We start from the raw sequence: 22482 nt of genomic DNA, 5'->3' as shown, positions 1-22482 counted from the left end.
TCCCCCCTCCACTCTAATAGTGGTGGCCTCCATTAAAGTGGAAGGTAAAAATACGCAATTTCCCCAGCCTTGGGGAAATTGTGTCCCCCCCCAATGCATCAATCATGGTCTTAAAGTCCCTCTTTGAGGGGGAGGTGTGCCAGGAGAATTGTGCACTTTCCAGAGCAGGGTCAGCTGCCATGAGAGTTCTTCATTGCCTAACTGCAAGTGTGTTCAAGAGGGGCAGGGGCAGGGCAAAAAGACCAGGAGCAAGTTTCTGAGCATCTACCTTCAGTAGGTGATTTAAACGTACATATCATCCATCTGCAGAAGACAACTTTACATGCAGTATACACACAGACAACTATATATACCAAGGAGGTGTGAATGTTTATTGCACAATTCAATAGGCCCTGTTTACTGAGCTGGGTTCTGGTTCTGTCAGGTCCAAGTTATCAATCAAGTTCTTTTGGTTATCAATCTTGTCTCAGCTTGATAACCAAAAGAACCTGATTGATAACATGGGCTGTCTATATGCTTGGAAAGCCCTGGGTTGGGTGCACAGTGGCGGGGCTTCGATTATATGACGCTGCTGCAATCACACACCCACTTTTCACTGCAGCAAGGTGAGAACGTGCAAGATGGTGTCAAGAGAGCCCCAAAGCCTCGCTCTGGAATCGCAGCAGAGGTGTGGCTGGGCTGTGCCTGGCGGAAGGTAACCTGTGATTGGTTGCCTTCCACCAGGAAGAGGGCAGGAGTGGCTCCGGTCCCCAGTCGGCTGCCCAGAAACCCCATGCTCCCTTCTCAGAGTCGGGATTATCCGACACCACCTTGGGGGACAGAAAGCGCGGGGTTTTCAAGGGACACAGCACCAACTCAGTGCTATGAAGACACCCCCCTGGACCTGGCAGAACCAGAACCCAACTCAACACACCCTGATAACTGAAGTACAATATACATTGATGACAGTTAATATAACAGAAACTCAATAGAAAAATATGGACAGACACATGAGTGTATCATACCCCATAACCTGGAATTCCTGGTTCTCCTACAGATCCCATTGGTCCTAAATGTCCCTGTACAAATATAACCAGCAATGAATACATTTTAATCATTTCATTTGTCAAGCTATCAGCTCACATATCACTTGTTCACAAAAACATGGGGCATGATTGAACCCAAGTTAAGTATATATAAATTCCATTTAAGTATAAATGTATAAATTCCAAATTTCAAATGCAGAGAGTTAAACACATGCTTAACTTTCCATTGAAGTCAATAACTTAAATATGCTTAACTCTGGCTGGACTGGACAGAATGAGCGTTTTTTAAATGTAATATTTATATAACTAAACACCCTGACAACTCTAGTGGTTGAGCTACAGGGTATACAATTATAAAATGAAAATAAATAAATAATTTTTTAAAAAATGCAAGGGAAACATCTAATGGAGTTCTCTCCTAAAAAGCAGCTAAAAAGGTGAAAACATAAAGATTTCCTTAACAACCTTAAAAATCAACCTAACAGAGACTCCAGAGCAATGCATGTTAGAACAAAAAGGCCCAACCTCAAGGTATTTTAACCATAAATAATACTTATACATAAATATAACTAAAGTACATATAATAATATGCAGGTAAGATAATTGGTGAAACTAGAAGCAGTTGTTCCTTCAAATCTGACATTTCAGAGTGTATCTGTGGAAATAGATACAGGTACAGGGCAAAATTTTAAAATAAAGTACAAGCACTTAAAAAGAAGGCTTTTACCCTAATGAACTTAAATATAGGCGAAGAAGTTCAACAAGAGTTCATATGAATATAAGAGCAATGTGGAATAGCAATCCAGGGAGATTAAGGTTTAAATACATGCTCAGCCATGAAATTTACTTGGGGTCCCTGAACCGTCTTCTCTTTCTGTCTCTGAGCCTAACTGACCTCATAGGGATTTTGTGAAGATAAAAGGAACTGTGCACACAGTACCGCGAACTCATTATAGGAAAGTGGGATATAAATGTAAGTAAAAAGAAATGAAAGAAGCTGCTATACACTGGTTCATCTAACTCCGTTCTGCAACTCTCAAAGGTCTCGGGAAGAGGTCTTTACCAAACCTACTACCCAACATCCTTTTGATATGGAGACTGAACAGGATATCTTTTGCTTGCAAATTATGTGGTAGTATTGAGTTGCTGCCCTTACAAGTGAGGAGGAACAATTGTGACTCAATAGCAAATTAGTGATAACTATGGCAATCAAATCCAGATCTAAGTGCCCTAACCATCATATTGCACACACTCTCTAAAGAAGTATCATGAACAGAATAGGCTAATAAACAACTTTTGTCCATTCTACCTGCACATCCAGTAAATAAAAACCGGAGAGGCTATGAGTCAGGTTAACCCTGTGTGATGTTGTGTATGCTCTATACTTCTGGTTGATCATGACATTTGGACAATATAGTCCTCTAAACACCCAGTATCTACCACATATGGAATAAAGCATTTTCTAATACAAACTTGGCTTTTCTCCATATATATATGACTTCTCAGTATAAATTAACACTGTACTCACTAATGGGCCTTTAGTTCCTCTTGAACCCTTTGGACCAATTTCTCCAGCCTGGCCAGGGTCACCGGTGGCTCCAATCTCTCCTGGGGGGCCATGTTGTCCCTTTTCCCCCTAATTTGGGAGATTGGGAGCAGAATAGAATAAAATATTATGCTAAATGCAAATTGCACTGGAAAGCCAATGAAGTCATAATGTTCTATAAACATTCTCTTTTAAAACTGACAATCTGTTCATTTATTAATGAAAAGTGCTACTTCCCTAATTAAAGATAATTTATTTGGAGTACAAATTCAAGCTAACATACTAAAAAGTAATTACCTTTTTTCCTGGACGGCCCCTTTGACCTGGACTTCCTGGAGCTCCTTCAGGTCCCTGTAGTATTTGTCATGAAGAAAGAGAGCTTTGAGGACATGTTTAAATTGGAATTTGCATTACATAATATTAGAAAGGCTTTTTAAAATTAAAAATGAGGATTCTTATTAAATTTGGCCTTGAACACATTAGCATGATTGTTCCATTTTGGAGTGCAGTGATATCATCTCGATGATTTTATCAAGCCAATGGAAACTGCAATGAAAGCAAAGATGCCAGGACAGAAAACAACAGCTGCGGACTAAGATAAATTTTGTGTTCAAGCCAAACACTCCATCTAGCAAAACAGTATATTCAAACAGGGAAGGACTGAAGTATGTTGAATCCAGGCCAGAGAAAGCTTTCTAGTGAAAGTAGATGTGCTTGTAGATATACTACAGCTCCAGACAGCAGGTTTAGATAAGCAAGATAGCAGCTAATTATTTGCTAGGCCAGGTACCAATAACACAGAAGCAGAAATATGCCCAGCCTCCATGTTTCCCCCAAAGCAATCCAGGCCATAGTAAAACACCCACCCCACAAATACTTGACCGGGAAAGCTTTTGAAGGAGAACAAGATGTTAAGGCAGCCTTTCCTTAACATGATGCCCTCCAGATGGTTTGGACTTCCAAGTCTCATCAGCTCCAGCCAGCTTCCAGGAATGCTGGAAGTTGTAGTCCAAACCATCTGGAGGGTACCAGGTTGGACGAGAGGCTGTTAAGGGTTTCCATTAACATGGTGCAAAGGCTCAAGCACCACATTTTATATTTAGTACTTTAAAATTGAAATATTAGCACCAATCATATTCTGGGTGGTTTGGAAGATCACAGAGAACAGCCAGTGTCCTCCCATCAACACCTACAACTTCTATGGTACTAATATGCAGCAGTGTTTGAAGGAGGAGTGAACTATACCAGACAGTCCCTCCTCCAGAAAATCCCAGCTCAACTGGCTCTCGTCACTGACAAACTATTCAGAGCTTAATACTGGAGACCATAGTTCCTATCCTAGATATGAACACTATGGCATGTCACTGAACTGCAGGATCCAATCAGTAAAACACTCTGGAAAATGTAGATTCTATCTTTGGGGGAATTTTTTTATCTCATTAGTATTCTTTCTATATATACTAAGCAGATGGTTGTTATGTTTCATAATTCTGTTTAATTTCCCATCCCCACCCTCAGATTTTTATGGTTGTAAGAAAGAAGCTGTTGATTGTCAAGTTACGAAAACAAATATTGCAGCCAGATTAAAAAGGATTTCAGCAGACATTTTTCATAAACAGTTAGTTTCCGGATTAGACACATTAATTGATTAAGAAAAATAAATAGAATAAAATGTGTTGAAGATGACCAGATTGTGTTTTTCTCTTTTTTGGCTCTTCTGTGCAAAATATTATTCAAGACCAACATAGTAGAACATTTCTAGTTTCTTCTAAGCCATGCAGCTATCCTGAAATATCAGTCACATTGAGCGTCAAACTAACGAGATGACATTTGTGCCGGGCCAACAATCTAATTTGTTCACTCAGTTCCTAATTGTGGGAATTAATTCTGATCTTGAGGCAGAACAGACCACGCATATGTTTCAAGCATTTGGGGATGTCTGTATTATAAACTACTGGAGGATGGGAATGTGTAGCAGGAAATAATTTTTACACAGTGTAGTGAAGTGTCCTATAAAGTTTAGAAATGGTGCTACCAATTAAAACTGGGGTCTCCAACAAGATGCCTGTGGCCACCAATGGTTCCCATCAGATTCTCTGCTTCTCATTTCTACATTGTTTAATAATTTTTAAAACTAGTTTTTTTAACTGAGAGGCTGGCATACTACAAAGCAAAGTGGTGCCCTCTAATACCATCTTTATTTGGGGCCAAAATGTTTATTGATTCATTCATTCATTTATTTTGGTCTTCAAATACCATTTCTGCTTTGTACTTAAGTTTTTGGACAAGTTATCTTTCCTTTAATCCTACCAGTTGGCCTTCTGAGAAATGAGTGTTGTGTCTGGCTATGCCCACTATGGAGGCCACTTTATGAACGAACAAGCCCCCTTCCACGGCAGCTATTTTGTGAGAGTGCCCATAACACTCTCTTAACATTCGACATGTGCCCACCAAAGGTTGAGGACTTCTGAATTAGAAGGCGTTGTGCAATAATTCCATCTTTTTTCCCTTAACGTGTTTTTTGAAGTTTTGGAAAAGTGGTGGGGAAACACAGAAAGGTTATGACTGCAAGATTACATTGTATGGACCTTCCCAGGCCCAGTAAAATTATATGAATGATGAATTATAGGGGTGAAGGAGTGATAAAAGACTCAACTGGAAGCACCCTATAAATCGCTAAAGCTACCCCACAGTCTGTTAAAAATTGCTCAGGATGAGATGATGGATGATGATGATGCCACCAATGAATTAAGGGGGAAAACCCTGAAGATTTAAAAATAAATAGCTGCAGTCTGACGTTTTCTGTTTCTTTCTTCATTAGTGTTAACTTACAGTATGTAACCCAAAGCATGTCTACTCAGAAGTAAATCCCCTTACATTCAATGAGATTTACTTCCTGGAAAGTGTGTATAGTGGATAGTGTAGTTCAAACATCTAACACTCAGGGAACCCTTTTCATATTGATCTGCTGCTGATCAATCTGCTGTTGCAAATAATTCTTAGGATCACATGCAGTGCGTGTGGCTACTGGCAAGGCCAATCTGAACTAATTGCCATGATGTTCAAAGACAGACCCTGCTAGAAAATCGTTGATACTCATCTGCACGTTGCAGAAAAAAAATCAGTAATAACTTTCAGGAAATTTATCCATTGCTAACATTCTTAGGGAGGGGTTCACTTCATCCTGTTCATATGTTCTTTCAATGCCTGAAGGGGGTTGTGCTTGCTAGCCCCTATCGTCATCGCTGGTGTGTATGGCATTGGTGGGGCATATGGTTATCTAGTGTGACTCAAGTGAAGCCCCGTCTTGTCATCAGACCACCAGATAAGCTTTTCAGAGCTCCAACATTGGTGTATGGGATAGACTGTAGGCTTTAGAAGTGGACAACTCAAATTCAAAACCCCATGAAGCTGATTGGAAGTTAAGTGTAACGTGATGTGTGGTGATGTACTTAAAATGAACTGCATCAAGCACAAAGATGTGCAGTAACAAGGACAAGATGCCAGATTTCATTAGTCAATGGAGTAGCTTTAGGCAGGTCACTGTCTCTAAACCTACTATGTGAGTACCAAGTGTACTTTGTGATACATAGTATGCTATTAATAATAACAGTAGGGTGTTGTATGTGACTTGCTACACTTTAGCTAGATTTATGCAAAAATTGAATGGCTGGGCTAGTAGTAAATACTAGGGTTGAGGCACTTCTCCTTGCCGATTTTCAGAACAGCTCTGTCTCTCGGCATCTGTTTTCATTTTGTTAAGTTCCATTATAGTCTATGGGAATTAACAAAAATGATTACATCTCCATCATTTTTAAAGATAAAGAGAAGAAACTTGGCACCATAATAGCTCTTACACAGGGCTTTAACCATGCCAAATTTGAAACAGATCCATTCACCCCTTGATTTTTAGGATTTTTTTTAAAAAAAATCCTGCTCAAACCATCCCCCCATAAACACACACACCCTCCTCTCTTATTCTGTATTAATTCACCCTTGTGTATTTATGGAGGGAGCTTTTCTCCTTTACTTTGCTGATGCTGAAACCCTACGTAAGAGTTATCATAGTGCCAAGTTTCATCTCTATATCTTTAAAACTGATAGCGTTTTTAAAATAATTTTAAACCCTCAAACATAAAAAAATCCTAAAAATCAAGGGATGAACAAATCTGCTTCAAACTTGGCATTGCTAAAGACCTATTTCAGAGCTATCACGGTGCCAACTTTCATCTGTTTATCTTTAAAAATGACAGAGATATAAGCATTTTTGTCAATTCCATAGACTATAATGGAACAGTTATCTGAAAACAGATCGGCGCTCCAATGACGCGCATCTCCACTCTGCCAGTTTTGGACAGTTTTAAAACCGTCCCCTCTCCACTCCGAAAACTTGGAGCGCCGTCAAATTTTCAGCGCGGAGTGCACACCCCTAGTAAATACCAAACATTTATAGTGATGCCTTATCGTAAAGTGTAGCCCTTAAAATACACATTACAAAGTAATAAAAAGAAGAGTTGAATCAGGAAGAAATAGATCATAAAGCAGAACATAGATGATAAAGGATATATTGCATGGAGGAAACATTTACATTATAGTTCTAGATATGGCTACTCACAAGTAAGTTCCATTGAGTTCAGTGGGACTTTCTTCAGAGAAACGTGTATAAGACTGCAACCCTACACTTGTGTCTCTTATGATACTATGTATCTTCTCTTTAAGGTCTACATTTTAAAGCATAGTCTGGGTTACATTTTATTTTTATCTTTTAAAGAAATCATCATATGGAACACTTTGAATTTGAGCAAGACACATACAGCAGGATTTGCCATCATTTCACTTCATTACAAGGCTGTAACGTTGCAAGCAAAACAGCTCTCATTGTGCATCAACTAATGTTTTGCTGGATATACTCATAGGACTGGAAGAGACTTTTTATGCAGGACAAGCAGTGGAAACAGAAACACAAGAGAGGTGCATTTCCTGTTTTCATGCTTCCCCATAACAATTGAAGTGGTGGCACAGAAGTGTGAAACCAAGAATACTGGGAGTACAGGTGATACTATTTAATATTTGAAGTCATTCTGAGACATAGTTAATTAACCACAATCACCCACTATGTGGTCTCACTACTGTGGTTGCCAGCATAAGTGTTAATTAGTGCTAGCTATGAGAAAGAATCCATCCAAGTATAGCTGGGCTGGAATCAATGATGTATTTCTTATGAGCCAATCAGCTGTTACAATTTTGGCCATGACTTTCAAGGCTTGTAGAGACAATTGCTGTACAATAGTTGTGCAGTTGTTACTTACTTGTGGAAGAATCATAACACCTTTCTCCAAGGTAGCATTTTTGCCATGTGGCAATTTCCCCACTTGCAGCTAACATAGCAATTGCAGTCGCAGTAGTGAGTACTCTTTATAATGCATATGTATTATATATGTATCATGGGCATCTATTGGTCAGTGCCTGTGACATCACTGGTGAAGAGCAGTAGAACTCCTCCCCCAATGCCTTGTGTTATTTTAAGAGCTTATAAAAGGTTTTTAATTTTTTTTATCACCATTCTCCTGCTACATGACTCAAATGAGGGAACACTCATTTAGTGTGCATAAGACCCAAGATACTTAAGAGCAAAATTGCACATTAATTCTAATATTACTTACTGGAATGCCCCTTATGCCAGGTTCACCAGAAAAGCCTGTAACTCCTGGAATTCCAGTCTCTCCTTTTTCACCATCTTCTCCAGGAAGCCCTTTGTCTCCTGCACTCCCCTAAAAGCACCCATATGCATAATAAAGGTCAAAAGGGATGGTATTAGTTTACTAAGCATAACCATTGTGCAAAACCTTGTTCCATTTAAAACCTTCTTTTTCTTCAGGTAGACACTTAAACAGGGACTGGGACTGAGAAATATGACGCTTTCACATGACACCAATGTCTTTTTTTGTATTTAATATATTTGTAATTCAAATGCAGAACTCGTCAGTTCTAATATACATTTAGAAATTATTTTAGTTTTTATCCTTTTTTAACAACTTTTACAGCTGCAGATAAATAGTGCAAGGGAATCTGAAAGACACTTAGAATGTCGTTAATCTGGTGCTAAAAGGTGTGTAAACATGTGTGTGTATAAACATTTGCAGTGCATTGTGGATGTCTTATGGCAGATTTGGGCAGAAGGTACATCTCCAGATGTCTTGGACTTCAGTTCCCAGAAGCTCCTGCCATCATGGGCAATGGTCAGGAATGCTAGTGGCTGGAATCCCAAAACATCTGGAGACCTACTTTCTTACAATCCCTGTCTTATGGGGTGGGATTTTCATAATATTATGTGAGGCAGCTAAAAGACTGATAGGGACCTTATGGAGTGTCTCCTCCCCTATCTTACAGCCCGCCACTTAAGGTCCTTGGAGGATTTCTCTGCACACGCAAAGGACGGGGGGGGGGGGGGGCAAAGCAAGAGCAAACAGGTTGTGTCCACCAGCATGCTGCTCGTATACATTTTGGTTTATGAAGCCACGAGTCATGAGTTAAGTGACATGCAAATGCAGCCTATGAAAGATCAGAGCGAAGGATTCAGAAGCATGAAATAGCACTTCCAATCCTGCAGAGAAATCCATGTGGAACGATCCTGGGATGGCAAAACATTTCTGATAGAAACAACTTATTGCAAACTCACTATTATTATTTATTTATTTATTTATTTATTTATTTATTTATATAGCACCATCAATGTACATGGTGCTGTACAGAGTAAAACAGTAAATAGCAAGGCCCTGCCGCATAGGCTTACAATCTAATAAAATCATAGTAAAACAATAAGGAGGGGAAGAGAATGCCAACAGGCACAGGGTAGGGTAAGCAGGTACAGGGTAGGGTAAAACTAACAGTATAAAGTCCGCACAACATCAAGTTTTAAAAGCTTTAGGAAAAAGAAAAGTTTTTAGTTGAGCTTTAAAAGCTGCGATTGAACTTGTAGTTATCTTAGGGATTTACTTCATACAACATGATAATAATGACATCAAAATGAGGGATGCAGAATGGGAAAGCTTAGAATCTTTTAGCTGAGACCAAATTGCTGGTCCGAGCCTAAGATGTGCTCCACACTTGTAAAATTCTATGCAAATATCCTAAACTATTCCTTTCATTTGCTTCCCAGGCACAGAGCAAGACCCCTCCTAATTCTTCAAACGTTTGTTGCAGGTCTATATGGAGGCTGCAGTACAGATCTTAATAAAGCCATAGGAGAACATACTTGGAACACATTCCATCCACAATGATAGTGAGGAGTGATGGCAACAGCTCTGACGAGCAGGAATTGTGCTAAGTGGTGAATTTTATGTGCCTTTTGCTTCTCTGATTTCTTGCTGCAAGTGCAGCATTTCTATTATACAACAGGACTTAGAGTATTTCTATCTATGCCGACGCATTAATGTTAATGCTTTGGCAAGTGCTTTAAAGACAACCTTAATTTAAGAAACTTGCTCGGCTTCATCCATTTTCTTCGGCTACCCCTTACGCCTGGAATGCTCTTCCAGAGCATTTGAGAACTACAAGTTCAATCGCAGCTTTTAAAGCTCAGCTAAAAACTTTTCTTTTTCCTAAAGCTTTTAAAACTTGATTTTGTTCTGACTTTTATACTGCCTGTTTGGTGCATTCTCTTCCCCTCCTTATTGCTTTATTATGATTTTATTAGAATGTAAGCCTATGCGGCAGGGTCTTGCTATTTATTGTTTTACTCTGTATAGCACCATGTACATTGTTGGTGCTATATAAATAAATAAATAAATAAATAAATAAATAAATAATAAGAAGAAGAAACAAAAGAACAAAAATATGATGCTTAGGGTGTTAAAATGTACCTTTGATCCATCTTTCCCTTGGACACCATCTTCCCCTGGTGGTCCTGGAGCACCCTATTTTTCAGAAGAAATAAATCCAAATGTTGTCACTTCCAAAAACTGTGCTGTACAAATACCTGAAACAGAGGTACATTACCCCAGGGTAGGACAGCAGAGGGAACAACATGTGCAGAGAGAGGACAGGCAATATATTAAGGTAGACTGCAGCTATCTTGCTTTCCTTACCACAAACTTGCTTGAAAAGGATAAGGATAGCTGGGATAGACAAAGACAAATTATCACAACAAATCCTGGCAGAGTGATCAGTGCATGACAGTGTGATGGGAGAAGAATAGAAGATCAAGGAGGTCTGAACTTTTAAAATATGGTTTAACATTCACAAAAATGGGTGTGGATTAGGATCAGCGTTGAGTTGACTATTAGTCCACAATGAGTTGACTCACTCATCCCCTCTCCCATCCTCAGTCCTCCTGCTAGTATCCCATCAGTCATTGCTGCTGAAAATCTATCCTGTAATCTGGACTAGAACAGCAGCAGCTGCTTTGACCACTCTTGCCTTGTGACTCTGTGGCTGATGAAATAACCAATGGTGGCCAAGGAAATAACCCACAGTGGGTTAAATAACTAATCATTGACTATTTAAACTAGCATTGGTTGTCATGGTTTGTAAAGTGCCCAGAGAGCTTTGGCTATGGGGCGGTACATAAATTTAATAAATAAATGGTGTCTGAACCCAGTCTCTCTTAGTTATGTCACCCATTTCTCATAAAGTCTTATCTCTAAATGAGCTGTGAGGTTTTCATTTCTAACCAGGTACTAGAAAGGGAAATAGTTTTCCAAGCTTAGTTGCTTTAAGAACCTCTGAAAGGGAGCCCACCCACGCCGGTTCCTTCTGAGATGGGTGAGGGACATAGCCTGTCAGCTCCTGAGAGGGAGTGAGGCATCTAGTAGAGGAGACTATAAGAACCAATCCAAGGCTTCATGCTTTGCTCAATGTACAGGGTCAGCCTGGAGAACTTTTGTGGCAGAACTGCTTCCATCTAGTGTGTGTGTGGGGGGGGGGGGGGGGCTGACAGACACCCAGCTGTGAGAGCTTGATTAGCAGGAAGGAAGTGTGAACTTTCTTTGCATGTATATTTTCTGTATCCTTTTCATATCAATAAACTGACATCTTTTTGTACAAGTGGCTTGTTTCATCTTGGTAACCAAAAGAAACTGATTGATGACTTGAACATGGCAGAACCAGAACCCAGATCTAACACAGCCTATATCAGGGATGGCCAACTTCTGACCCTCCAGGTTTTGAAAAAAACAGGTAACAAAAACAGGATTGCACCACAAACAGGAAAAGGGGAAGAAAAGTCCAGATGCTGAAAAAGATTTATTGATAGGCTCCTCAGGAAAGATTCCTGAAATACATTGGACCTACCAATAAATATTTTTTCCGGGTATGGAATTTCCTCCCTCTTTGCCTCCAGATGTTTTGCCTACAACTCCCATCATGCTTCACCCAACTCTATGCTGGCTAGGACTAACATGAGTTGTATGGCAAAAGTCTGAAGGGCCACATGTTGCCCACCCCTGGCTTAAGTGGTTGAAGAGGAGCCTATAAATACCAGGTTTTGATTCCCAAAATAGATTTCATTGTTTAAGCATTTCAGCTTTAGGGACTTCCAGAGGGGCCACCATGTTGGTCTGTGTTATAGAAAAAACAATAATCTTGTCAGACCTTAAAGACTAACAAACTTATTATGTCATAAACTTCTATGGCCTAAAGTTAGGGTGACTATATGAAAAGGAAGACAGGGCTCCTGTATCTTTAACAGTTATACAGAAAAGGGAATTTCAGCAGGTGACATTTGTATGCATGCAGCACCTGGTCAAATTCCCTCTTCATCACAACTGTTAAAGCTGCAGGAGCCCTGCCTTCCTTTGTATCTGGTCACTCTAGTTAGTTTCATGTCCATATCTTCCTTTATGGAGTCAATCCATCTCTTGTTTAGTCTTCCTCTTTTCCTTCTACCTTCTGATTTTCCTAGCATTATTGACTTTTCTAATGAGTCATTTCTTCTCACTGTACATCCAAAGCATGATAGACTCAGTTTCAGCATTTTCGCTACTAGTGGGAGTTCTGGCTTAATTTGTTCTAGAACCCAATTATTTGTTTTTTTCGCTGTTCACAGTATCCATAAAACTCTCCTTCAACACCACCTTAATGTGGTGAGGGGATTTGAGAATGATAAGGAATTTGACAGCAATGGCATCAGGAGTCCAGACATAAGCTAGACTCCTAGCAGAGTCACCCAAGGCAGAACTGTCAAAGCGGAGTCACCAGACTATGATGCATCCAGACTCAGAGGAAGGCAATGGTAACCCATGTCTGAATTTTCTTACCATGAAAATCCTATGGACAGACTAACCAATCGTACTGCGGTGCTGGGAGATTTCCAGGTATAGGTGTCAAAGAGGCTATCCTTTCTCTAAATACATAATTTGCATACTACTTGGTGTTTCTAAAATAGAACTCCCTTTGTTCCAGAATATGTTTCATATTTACCACTTACTCTTAAACCTTGTTCTCCTGGTTCTCCAGTGTTGCCAGCAGGTCCAGCATCTCCCTGTTACATGTAACACAAATATCATCAAATGCATAGACAACAGAGCTGGAACAACAGAGCAAAATATGACAGTGTTTGACACAACAGATGTCTCATGGTGTCACATGATTATAAAACAAGCCCAAGCAATAATAAAATCCTAATTTGCTTTTGGTTACTTTGTTTCACATGTGATAGTGGACATACAGCAGGTGTGTAATTATTGCGAATGTGTAGTTCCTTTCCAGGTTGCACGCACAACCTAACTGGGGTTTTTTCCAGCAACGTTTGCAAAACTGACCGGTGCAAAACTGACATATAAGTTCATTAATATTCTCAATATAAGGTACAAGCAGAAGACCATTTTCAGGAGAAAGGAAGGTTGCCTCAGAATACATGCATGTGTGTTATTCATTCTGAGCCTACTGCAATATTACCATTAACTCATGGCTTTTCTTTCTGAACACAGCAATGGGTAGCAGAGTCTTCAGTTAAATGCTTTTATGAACCCGAAAGTTTATTTATTTATTTATTTTATATCCCCCGCCTTCCACCAAAAATGGTGCTAAGTTAAAAAAATATTATTTCATAGTTATGGGAAAGCTGTTCTCAGGTTGATTCAGAAATAAGAAATCACTTGTCCAGCCCCACCAAGAGTGCTAAGTTAACCCATAATATTCGTCATATTATATTAAATTGGTTCAAAATGTCACCATTTTAGCCATGGATTCAAATTGCTGCTCACACAGAGCAAGTAAACACAACCCAAGAGAAATCTGAAAGGCTCTAGGAAATACCAGCTAATACCAGTAATGCTCCTAAGCATTGGGAAAAGCACCTGTATACTCCAGAATTTGTCTATCCAAGCATGAATGACACTTCTTGACACACCTCAGATCAATGGCAGAGGCTTTTATTGTACGTTTTGCTTGTTCTCTGCCAACCTGGGTTTCCTTGACTGCTTATAGTGAGATTTGCGAACTCCCTAAAAAAAGAAAGAAAAGAAAAAAGACTTCCTTCCATATGCTGTAATTTTTTATAAAATACCCCCTCTCCCAATTCAGTCATCTGGAAGGACGTCCTTTTTTCATCTTAAACATCTCACTAAACAGACTGAGAAAGCCTAGACTGGAGAGAAACAACAAAAACTATCATCAAAGCCTCTAAATTTTGTCAAGCTGTATCAGGATGTTTCCCCAGGGATTGGTTAGAGCTGGGGCCCTAATGTGGTGCCCACAGGTGCCATGGCGCCCTTGGATCTCCAACATGGTGCCCACCTACCCCCATTTGTAATATACATACATGGATTTGTATGAAATGCATACAACTTCCTAGCAATTGTACATGGGCTGCAGCAAAAATGGACCAAATTTGAAAGTGACGTGTGTATTCTTTTGGAGCGTAGGCAAATTGCACCCTGAAGCTGAGTTTTGCCAATGTCTTTTTTACTCACTATACCAAGTCAATCCATGCAAGACAGTAAGCCCTTTTTTTTTTTAAACAGGACTTTCTGCTGTGCACACGTCTATTTAATCTGTAATAATATCTACTCAAGGCAGAAAGAATGTGAAATTGTGGCGAAACATAATGAAATGTCACCTGAGACATCAAGTATATGTGTGGGGAGACAACCGCCTTTTGTCTCTTTCTCCAAAATGGCACCTATAAAACAAGCTGTTCCAACAATTACCTTTGTGCCTGGCTCTCCTTGTGGTCCTGGCTCTCCCTCTGGGCCAGGTGGTCCCTGTATTGAAAACATACCTAACATTATCCCACTGTCCACCACTGAATGCTTCCCAACATAAACGCAACATGAAGCACACGAGGAGGGTCATATGACCAACAAAAAGAAAGAAAATTAAATCCAAGTTATTTCCTCCCCCAATCCACCCACCCATAGTTAATGGTAGGTTCTTGAATTATGTCCCATCAGTACCTTTAAAAGTGATGGAAGATCTCTGCTTCTATGGGCCTCTGTACTTCTTATCTCAACCAAGTCAATTCTGGCCACTGATGATCCTTGTCTCTTCTCAGCTACCATATTTGTCTCCTGCTCATATGCCCACATCCTCTACACTTCCCACTGATCTGTGTTGTAAGGCTAGATACCTGGTAATTCCAATTCACTCACTCTTCCCCTCTATCACCTTGGAATACTTAGGTTTGCTTAAAGAACTTAAAAGTAATGTTCAAAATGTACACGTGTTGTTTTTCAATAAAATGACGCCAAACCAGTGGCTGTTATTCACACATAATAAACTTTTGGACTTTGAATAGACTGTGGGGGCAAGATAGGACCTAACCAATTCTTCTGCACATATACAGAATGAAGTGTGTGAAACACCAGCAAGTGCCTTAGCATTCTGAATACTCAGAATATGACAAGTTTAGAAATGAGTTATAAATATTCAAAAGATGGCATGCAATAAAAATAACACTAGTGTATTAACAAATATTATTGCAATGGATTTCTATAATGGTATAAAAACTAAAGGTAAGATCCTTACCTCAAAGCCCGTTTCTCCTACAGGACCAGCATCACCTTGTTGTCCCCTCGGTCCCTAGTATTAAACAAAACCTTATGTATGCATGCCATTCAGTATTTCTTTCATAAAAATTAATACAGCATGTACTAAGCCAACTCTACTGTTGTGAAAGAAAATTAATGAAAGGATTGCTTTTAGCATTTTTATACCTGTATCTCTAATATTAATGCCTATCAGAATTGCCTATCAGAATTTTGCTCAGTCAAAAGATTACTTTGAGGACTCTCCTCTTCTGTCTTGGACCAGAAATAAGCCTGTATCTACATTTTGTCCTTCTTCTGATTAATACAGACCATGTTTAGATATGATCTAATTTGTTGTCTGGTTTGTTTTGTTAACCAGTCTACAGTCTGGAATGAAATTAAGTGAAAGGATCTACTGTATGAGTAAAACCCCTGTTACCCTTTCGTTCAAAGAAAAGAGAATGTGCGCCTGGTGGCACTCTGGTGCTGTAGAAACAATAAATGTTAAGTCTCTGAGATGCCCCGTTTACTCTAACTTAACTGCCGTATACTTTGTGTTCTACATTTAACAATGGGTGCTCTTATACTAACCTTTTCCTCTTGAATTGACAATTATTCATCCCCCACTGCTGTCCATTTTTTCCCCAAGTGCTGCTTTATTACGATTTTGTATTACTACACAGTAATAAACTATTACTGTGCACACTAACACTGGCACACACACATTTTGTTTTGATGCCATGAAGTGGGGAAGGGGAGTGAATCCATAGAAAAACAGGAGGCATGGCTAGACGGGGCGATATCCCGGGGATCATCCCTGTGTGTCCACATGACACACAGGGCATCTCAGGAGCAAGAAGGGACGATCCCTACCTTTTAGTTCCGATTTTTCTCGGGATGATCCTGAGCCAGTTTTGTCTTGGCTCCTCGTGAGTAACCGTGAGGAGCTGGGACCCAGGCTCCTTAGGGGTGGTGTGGGGGGGACCGGGAGGTTTTTTTTTAAAAAAACTCACTTTTGCAAAGGAGTGCTCATCTTGAGTTTTAAAAAATCCAAAATGGTGGGCGTGATGTCCTCTTCCTCTTGGGACGCCGCACGCCGCGTGTAGACGAGGGGGACGATATTGCAATCATAAAATTGCGAGATCATCCCCCTCCACCCCCCTTGTCTAGCCATGCCCAGGGAGAGGGGTAGGCAGGAAGGTGATTATTCACAGGCAAGCAAGCAAGGTGACCCAGTTCCTGCCACCATTGTACAAAGTGCTTAACTAGTGGAATATAAGAGCTCCATTGGTCTCCCAGGTGCATTTCCTGCAAGCCTCCCTCTTTCATTCCCCCCCCTCCGCCCTCCCCTCCACACATACTGCTTCCTCCCCAGTAGTTCCAATATCCAGGGCAATCTGCTTCCAAGCTGACAAAAGCAATATTTTGGTCATCACATTAAGGCAGCATAATGCTAGAACTAGGGTACCACTAGTTTAACATTAATAAAAGAGAAGGGGCCATCATTCAGGAGTCCACTGCATGCAAAAGGTTTATTCAATCCCCAGCATCTTCAGTTCAAGGACCCCAGATATCAGAGCTCAGGAAAGATCTCTGGTCGAAAGCCACTGCCTGACAGAGTAGACAATACTGAGCATGGTGCCAGCTACACAGGGCTGCTTTTACCGCTGAACCCCACCACCCCCACCACCACAACCCGCAGCATCACAGTTGCAAAGTGACAACCACTGCGATACATGGGCAGGACTGAACATGGAATATTCTGCCCCAAAACATCGCAGGATTGGTTACACGGCTGTAATGCACAACAAATAGTGACTAATGACGGGGCTCTGAAAGTACTTTTTCTTTTGCTCAACTCCGCAGCAGTCGAAGGATGCCTCCGTGCACCTAGGCTGCTTCAGATCGACTGGCGCCCACCCTCTTTCCGCTGTGCTCCCCCACAGCTGTGAAATCTTGAATCAACAGACTTCACACACACACCCTGTTTGCATGCTCATAAAGCGAAATGGAGGAGTTACAACTGAGTGGACGTGCAAACATCCCCCCTCCTGCCCCCCTCTCTCCTTGTGGTGGGAGGGGGGACCCCCAAGTGCACAACTGCAGTAAAGAGTAAAAAGGCAGCGATTGAGCCCATGTTCGCAACAGCACAATTTCAAAGTAGCAGTGCTGGTTTCCCTCCCCATTCCTGTATTCGGCAAAGTGCAATGGAAGGCAATGAGTTACTTCCGGGTAGTCTTGTTTAGCCCTCTACTCTCACCCTGTCCCTGCTCCATGCAATTTTTCATTCAACCAATCAGCGCCGCTTCCACCAGCCTGCACTGAAGCCAGCTGAGGTCACAAGGACTCCCAAACTGCACCAAATGAGGGTTATGGGAAAATCTGTCACAAAATAAGTTTTTTTTGTGGGGGGGGAATGGATTTAGGGCAAGAAACACCATGCTAGCTACAGAGAGGGGCATGCACGATCTGACACTATTGACTTGGGGTTGGAGTAGAACTGGAGTAAAAGCTCCATTTAGATACCCCTCTAGATAAGTTAATGATTTGTCCTAATACCAAAACTACTAGAAGACATATCAGTGATCTGTGATTGAATCTCTTTAAATTTAGCACATAAAAGCCAAAGACGGGGATTAACTCTTTCCCTAGCATCATATTCCCAATGAAGATTGTCCCCCTGAAATTTTCTGTACATGCAAGTGTCCCTTAATGCGGCAAATAGCAGCTGGGGAGGGTGATTCTAATTAAGAAAATTGGGCTAGATTACCATCTGTGCAGTGTAATCTGAAATTTAGCAAATGCTGCTAATTTCAGTATTTAGCATATACTGAATTTATCAGTATTTGCTAAAATGTAAAGCGTTAGGGATCTGATCATGGATCATTGTCTCACCACATAACGATGTTTCATATGTCTGAAAGCACCCCCAGTTTACTCAGGATAGCTATTACACAAAAATGTATTGCATATCAGTGCCTTCATAGTAATATTATGAATTTTACAATGAAGAAATGTTCCTGTGAGTTAATGCAGAAAGCAATGGAATTATTTCAGCTAAACCTATTAGTTTCATTTCAAAGGCTGGATATGTGTATATGTTCAAATTATGCACATTTTGCATTGGACTCTACATCCTGATTTATTTATTTTTTGAAGCGTTGCACTTAAGGAAAGGAAGTATATTTGAACTCAACTGCAAGGTTTTCAAAAATGTATTTGCCTTCTGCAATTCAGGTTTTCAAATACTTTTGATTTTAGAACGAGAACAATGAATGGGAAGTGCATGAATTATTCACAAGCTCTCCTGTGAGAAATGGAGAACTGCTTGCTGTTTTTGTTGTTATAGAAGTTAAAACTCACAATTCTGAATTCCTTTACTAGACACCAGATACTGGGCTTGTATGGGGATGTGGAATACACACAGCACAAGATGTACAGTGGGACAAATCAAAACTGAAGAGACAATTTTGAGCCTAAACACTGGTTTATATTCATCTGTTTTAAAAATAAAATTCTTTGCCAAAATAAACCAGGAATGTGTTGGATTTGTGCCACTTTGATTTTAAGGAAAAAGATGTTGGACTATCGCATCTGTTAGAAACCTTTCAGAGATGCAAATGCAAAGTACATCAAGCAATATTTGTTGTTGGTCCAAGACGCAAAGCTTTTCATCTCCTTTGTCTCTCATATTTCTGTGGGACCAATGCAATGAGAAAAAGAGCAGTTATTTCTATTTGTATCTTTTTTAGCTCATGGATTGCTGCAACTGTTTTACTTCCTTTCATCTAGCACCACAGCAAACGGCACTGCTGGTAATGTAATAGGGAGCTTGCTAAATTCTAAACAAAATGAAAAAAATAAATTTGAAGGAACAAAATTTCCCCATTAAGAAAAAAAACTGTGTGTCAGCCTAATTGCCTTGCAGCACCTCCATGGCATTTTCCTTCTTCAATGTCATAAAGCTTAGGGTCTGAGTGAGCAGCCAAACATTTTTCCATACTATTCCCACGGAGCTCAGACAGGCTTGGCACAGACACTTCTTTCTCATGACTCCAATGAAAAATCAGAAGCCAAAACATATAGTGAACAATATTGGAAGCTCTTTCAGTTCTAACCAAAAAGACAGGTAATTGCCAACAAAAAAATTATAATGACAGGGTGTGACATCTAAGTGAAATTCCTTAGACACTATATTTACCACTACCTTACAACCTAAGTCGATAGATCTTCCTTCTACATTGAGAATTTGACAATTTTAAAATATAAAAGCTACTTCCAGAGCTGCTGTTACGAAACAGGCAAATTGCTTGCTCAGAGAGCCTCTCACCCATCTTTTTCAGAACACTGAATGAACACCTCTTCACTGTTTGGATCCATCTCTGCAATCTCACAACATGAAGTGGTACATTTCTAAATACACATTATACTACTTTTACTGCGCAAATCTATGCATGTCTACTCAGAAGTAAGCCATACTGTGTTCAATGGAACTTACTACCAGGTAAGTGTGAGTACAGGATTGTAGCGGTAATATCTCCGTTTTATTCTTGCTGATCCACTGATAAGTGAGGTATTTCACGTAAGTAAGCACAGCCGGCAATCCATTCACAAAATAATAGATTCATTCATTCAAACATATATATTATATTAAAATATATTCTTAAATGTGTGATGCAATGAGATAATTCCTTGAAATGATTCAAGCGGGCTCCACTTTAATTATATGTTCTTGTTATAGACAGTTGTTATAATGGTCAAAAGCCTTTGACATGGAGGTTTGGGTAGCAATGTCATGGCTCTAAAGTAGCTTTGCCTAACCTGATGCCTCCCTGCTTCCTCCCGTGGGGAGCCTCTGCCAGATATGAGTTCATTCATTATCCTCCAGTCTGCGTTCAACCCATTCTGTTTTTCTTAAAGTCACTGAAAGCACTTCCTTGTTGGCAGTAACATGCAATCCAGCATGCAGATTTGTCATTTGTGGAGACTTCATGTGTGTGCATTTTGCTACATGTGCATGTATTAAGAAGCTGTGGCTGCTCACATCTCCATCATGAGCTCACTTAGTGGTCACATTAACACATAATGGTGGTAAATCCTGGGTTAATTAACTCATATTTTGCCGTGATGTGTGCCACAGCCATTTTAAATATGCAAGTTCCGACTGGCACAATTGGAAGATGCTCTGTGATGTGCAAACCCAGACACTATGGGTTAATTGTGGGTTAAAACCCCAAAATTAATCTAACAGCTAGGTTAACTTTGGGTGATTAACCCACAGTGTCCAGGTTTGCTCGTCATGAAGCAACTTCCAATTGGGGCAATCACAGGTTACATATTTAAAATGGCAGCAGCATGTAACCCCAGCAATCATAGATTAATTAACACACGATCTGCCAGAATTATATGCAAACTGAATCAGTGAGAACACACGTGGCTCAGTCACACTCGGTAATTTTTCCATACAGTGTAATATAGTTGCTTTTTCTTATTCTGTGCTCTCTAGGTTTTTCTAGCCAATTAAAGGTTATGCAACAACTGGCTGGAGGCATTCTTGTGAAATAAATAGGCACAAAGCCAATCCTTGAAAAACTGACAGTGGTGTAAATCTTAGGACTGTATTCTTGATATAAAGAACTGTATTGGTATAATCTTACATCACTTGCTGAGAAGAGCAATTTTTCAGAAACAAAAATGAAATTCCAGAAAGAATGCTGCCTTTTTGAGATATGAAGTCATAGCTCTAGTGTCAAGCAGAAACAAATATTCTATTGTATTACATTTGGCATTTCTAGATTTCATCATGTTTACGACTTTCAGTTGATTCTACGCTGTAATTGCTGACTGTGTATTTAAAGGATCTGTGTGAAAACATAAACAAGATATTCTTCAGCAGAAAGAATGTGAGGCATTTGTGGAAGGATTCTTTTATTATAATACTAACACACCAACTGAATGTAGGTCTAAAATCTATTAAATGACTAGACCAAATTGTAGCAGAAAACAACACAGAAGCGACTAACATCTATATTTAAATACTATTTGTGTAACATACAGTGTAAGTGTACTGATCTCTAAGCAGCATGAAGCCTGCATAATATACAGGATTGTATCAGCCTACCTCCTGTTGGATGAATTCTACCAAAGTGATCCTATTAAAGTCAGCATGTTAGATCAATGTTCTTTCACCAAGGACGAGATCCAAACAGCCCTTAAGCACGAGTTAACTCTCTGTAACTTACTGTCAGGCCAAAGGTATTGTTTACAGGACTGTTTAGCATAATTAGCTATGCCTCAGTGTTATGTTCTGATTGGTTAATGCTGCTACTGGGCCCTGCCCCTTGAAAGCTTTAATACTGTACCATATTCCCTATGTCTTTTGTCTGATTGCTCCCTTTGAAGAGACCAGGCCTTGATTACTAATCAATAAAGCGCTTTTGAACCCTCTGTCGCTGGAATGGTGGAGTCGTGCTTAAGGGCTGTTTGGATCTCGTCCTTGGGTGAAAAGAACATTGATCTAACAAATGGATGCTTTTATACTGTTTATACATGTAATGTATAAACACTGTTTATACATGTAATGGCCTACTCACACAACTATATGGATGCATGGGATTATATTTTCATCATCATCACCATCATCATCATCATCATCATCACCACATCATTATCAATGTACATATCATTTCACAGCATAAGCAAAAAAGACAAATCATAGCCTCTTGCTTATATGGCATAAATAAAAACACACATTACAGACAAGAAAATTACAATTTAAGCTTTGAGAGTGGAGAAAGAAAAGCAAGAGGGGAGAGGTACTAACGGTTGAAAATGAGAGAGCGCATTGCATGTACTTAGCCTGAAAACCTGGAGTGTAAAACATCTAGGTCAGAGGTGGGAAACATGTGGCCTTCCAGATGCTGTTGAACTGCAACTCCCACCA

The 22482-nt window shown here is 39.9% G+C and overlaps 1 protein-coding gene across 1 annotated transcript in view; it reads right to left on the bottom strand.

The window, feature by feature from the left end:
* COL24A1 (collagen type XXIV alpha 1 chain) overlaps window positions 1–22482 on the bottom strand; it is a 254996-nt gene that overhangs the window by 47540 nt on the left and 184974 nt on the right. The window contains exons 33-40 of the mRNA XM_063136778.1: window positions 15538–15591; window positions 14721–14774; window positions 12998–13051; window positions 10434–10487; window positions 8235–8342; window positions 2869–2922; window positions 2554–2661; window positions 1005–1058 (exon numbers count right to left, since the gene is read on the bottom strand). Of these exons, the coding sequence (XP_062992848.1) occupies window positions 1005–1058; window positions 2554–2661; window positions 2869–2922; window positions 8235–8342; window positions 10434–10487; window positions 12998–13051; window positions 14721–14774; window positions 15538–15591 (540 nt within the window). The remainder of the gene's footprint in view (window positions 1–1004; window positions 1059–2553; window positions 2662–2868; window positions 2923–8234; window positions 8343–10433; window positions 10488–12997; window positions 13052–14720; window positions 14775–15537; window positions 15592–22482) is intronic.

Source organism: Elgaria multicarinata, chromosome 1, assembly GCF_023053635.1.
Source record: "Elgaria multicarinata webbii isolate HBS135686 ecotype San Diego chromosome 1, rElgMul1.1.pri, whole genome shotgun sequence".
Classification (NCBI taxonomy): Eukaryota; Metazoa; Chordata; class Lepidosauria; order Squamata; family Anguidae; genus Elgaria; species Elgaria multicarinata.
Note: the sequence above shows the minus strand (reverse complement) of the source record. Positions and strands in the feature narration are given on the sequence as shown.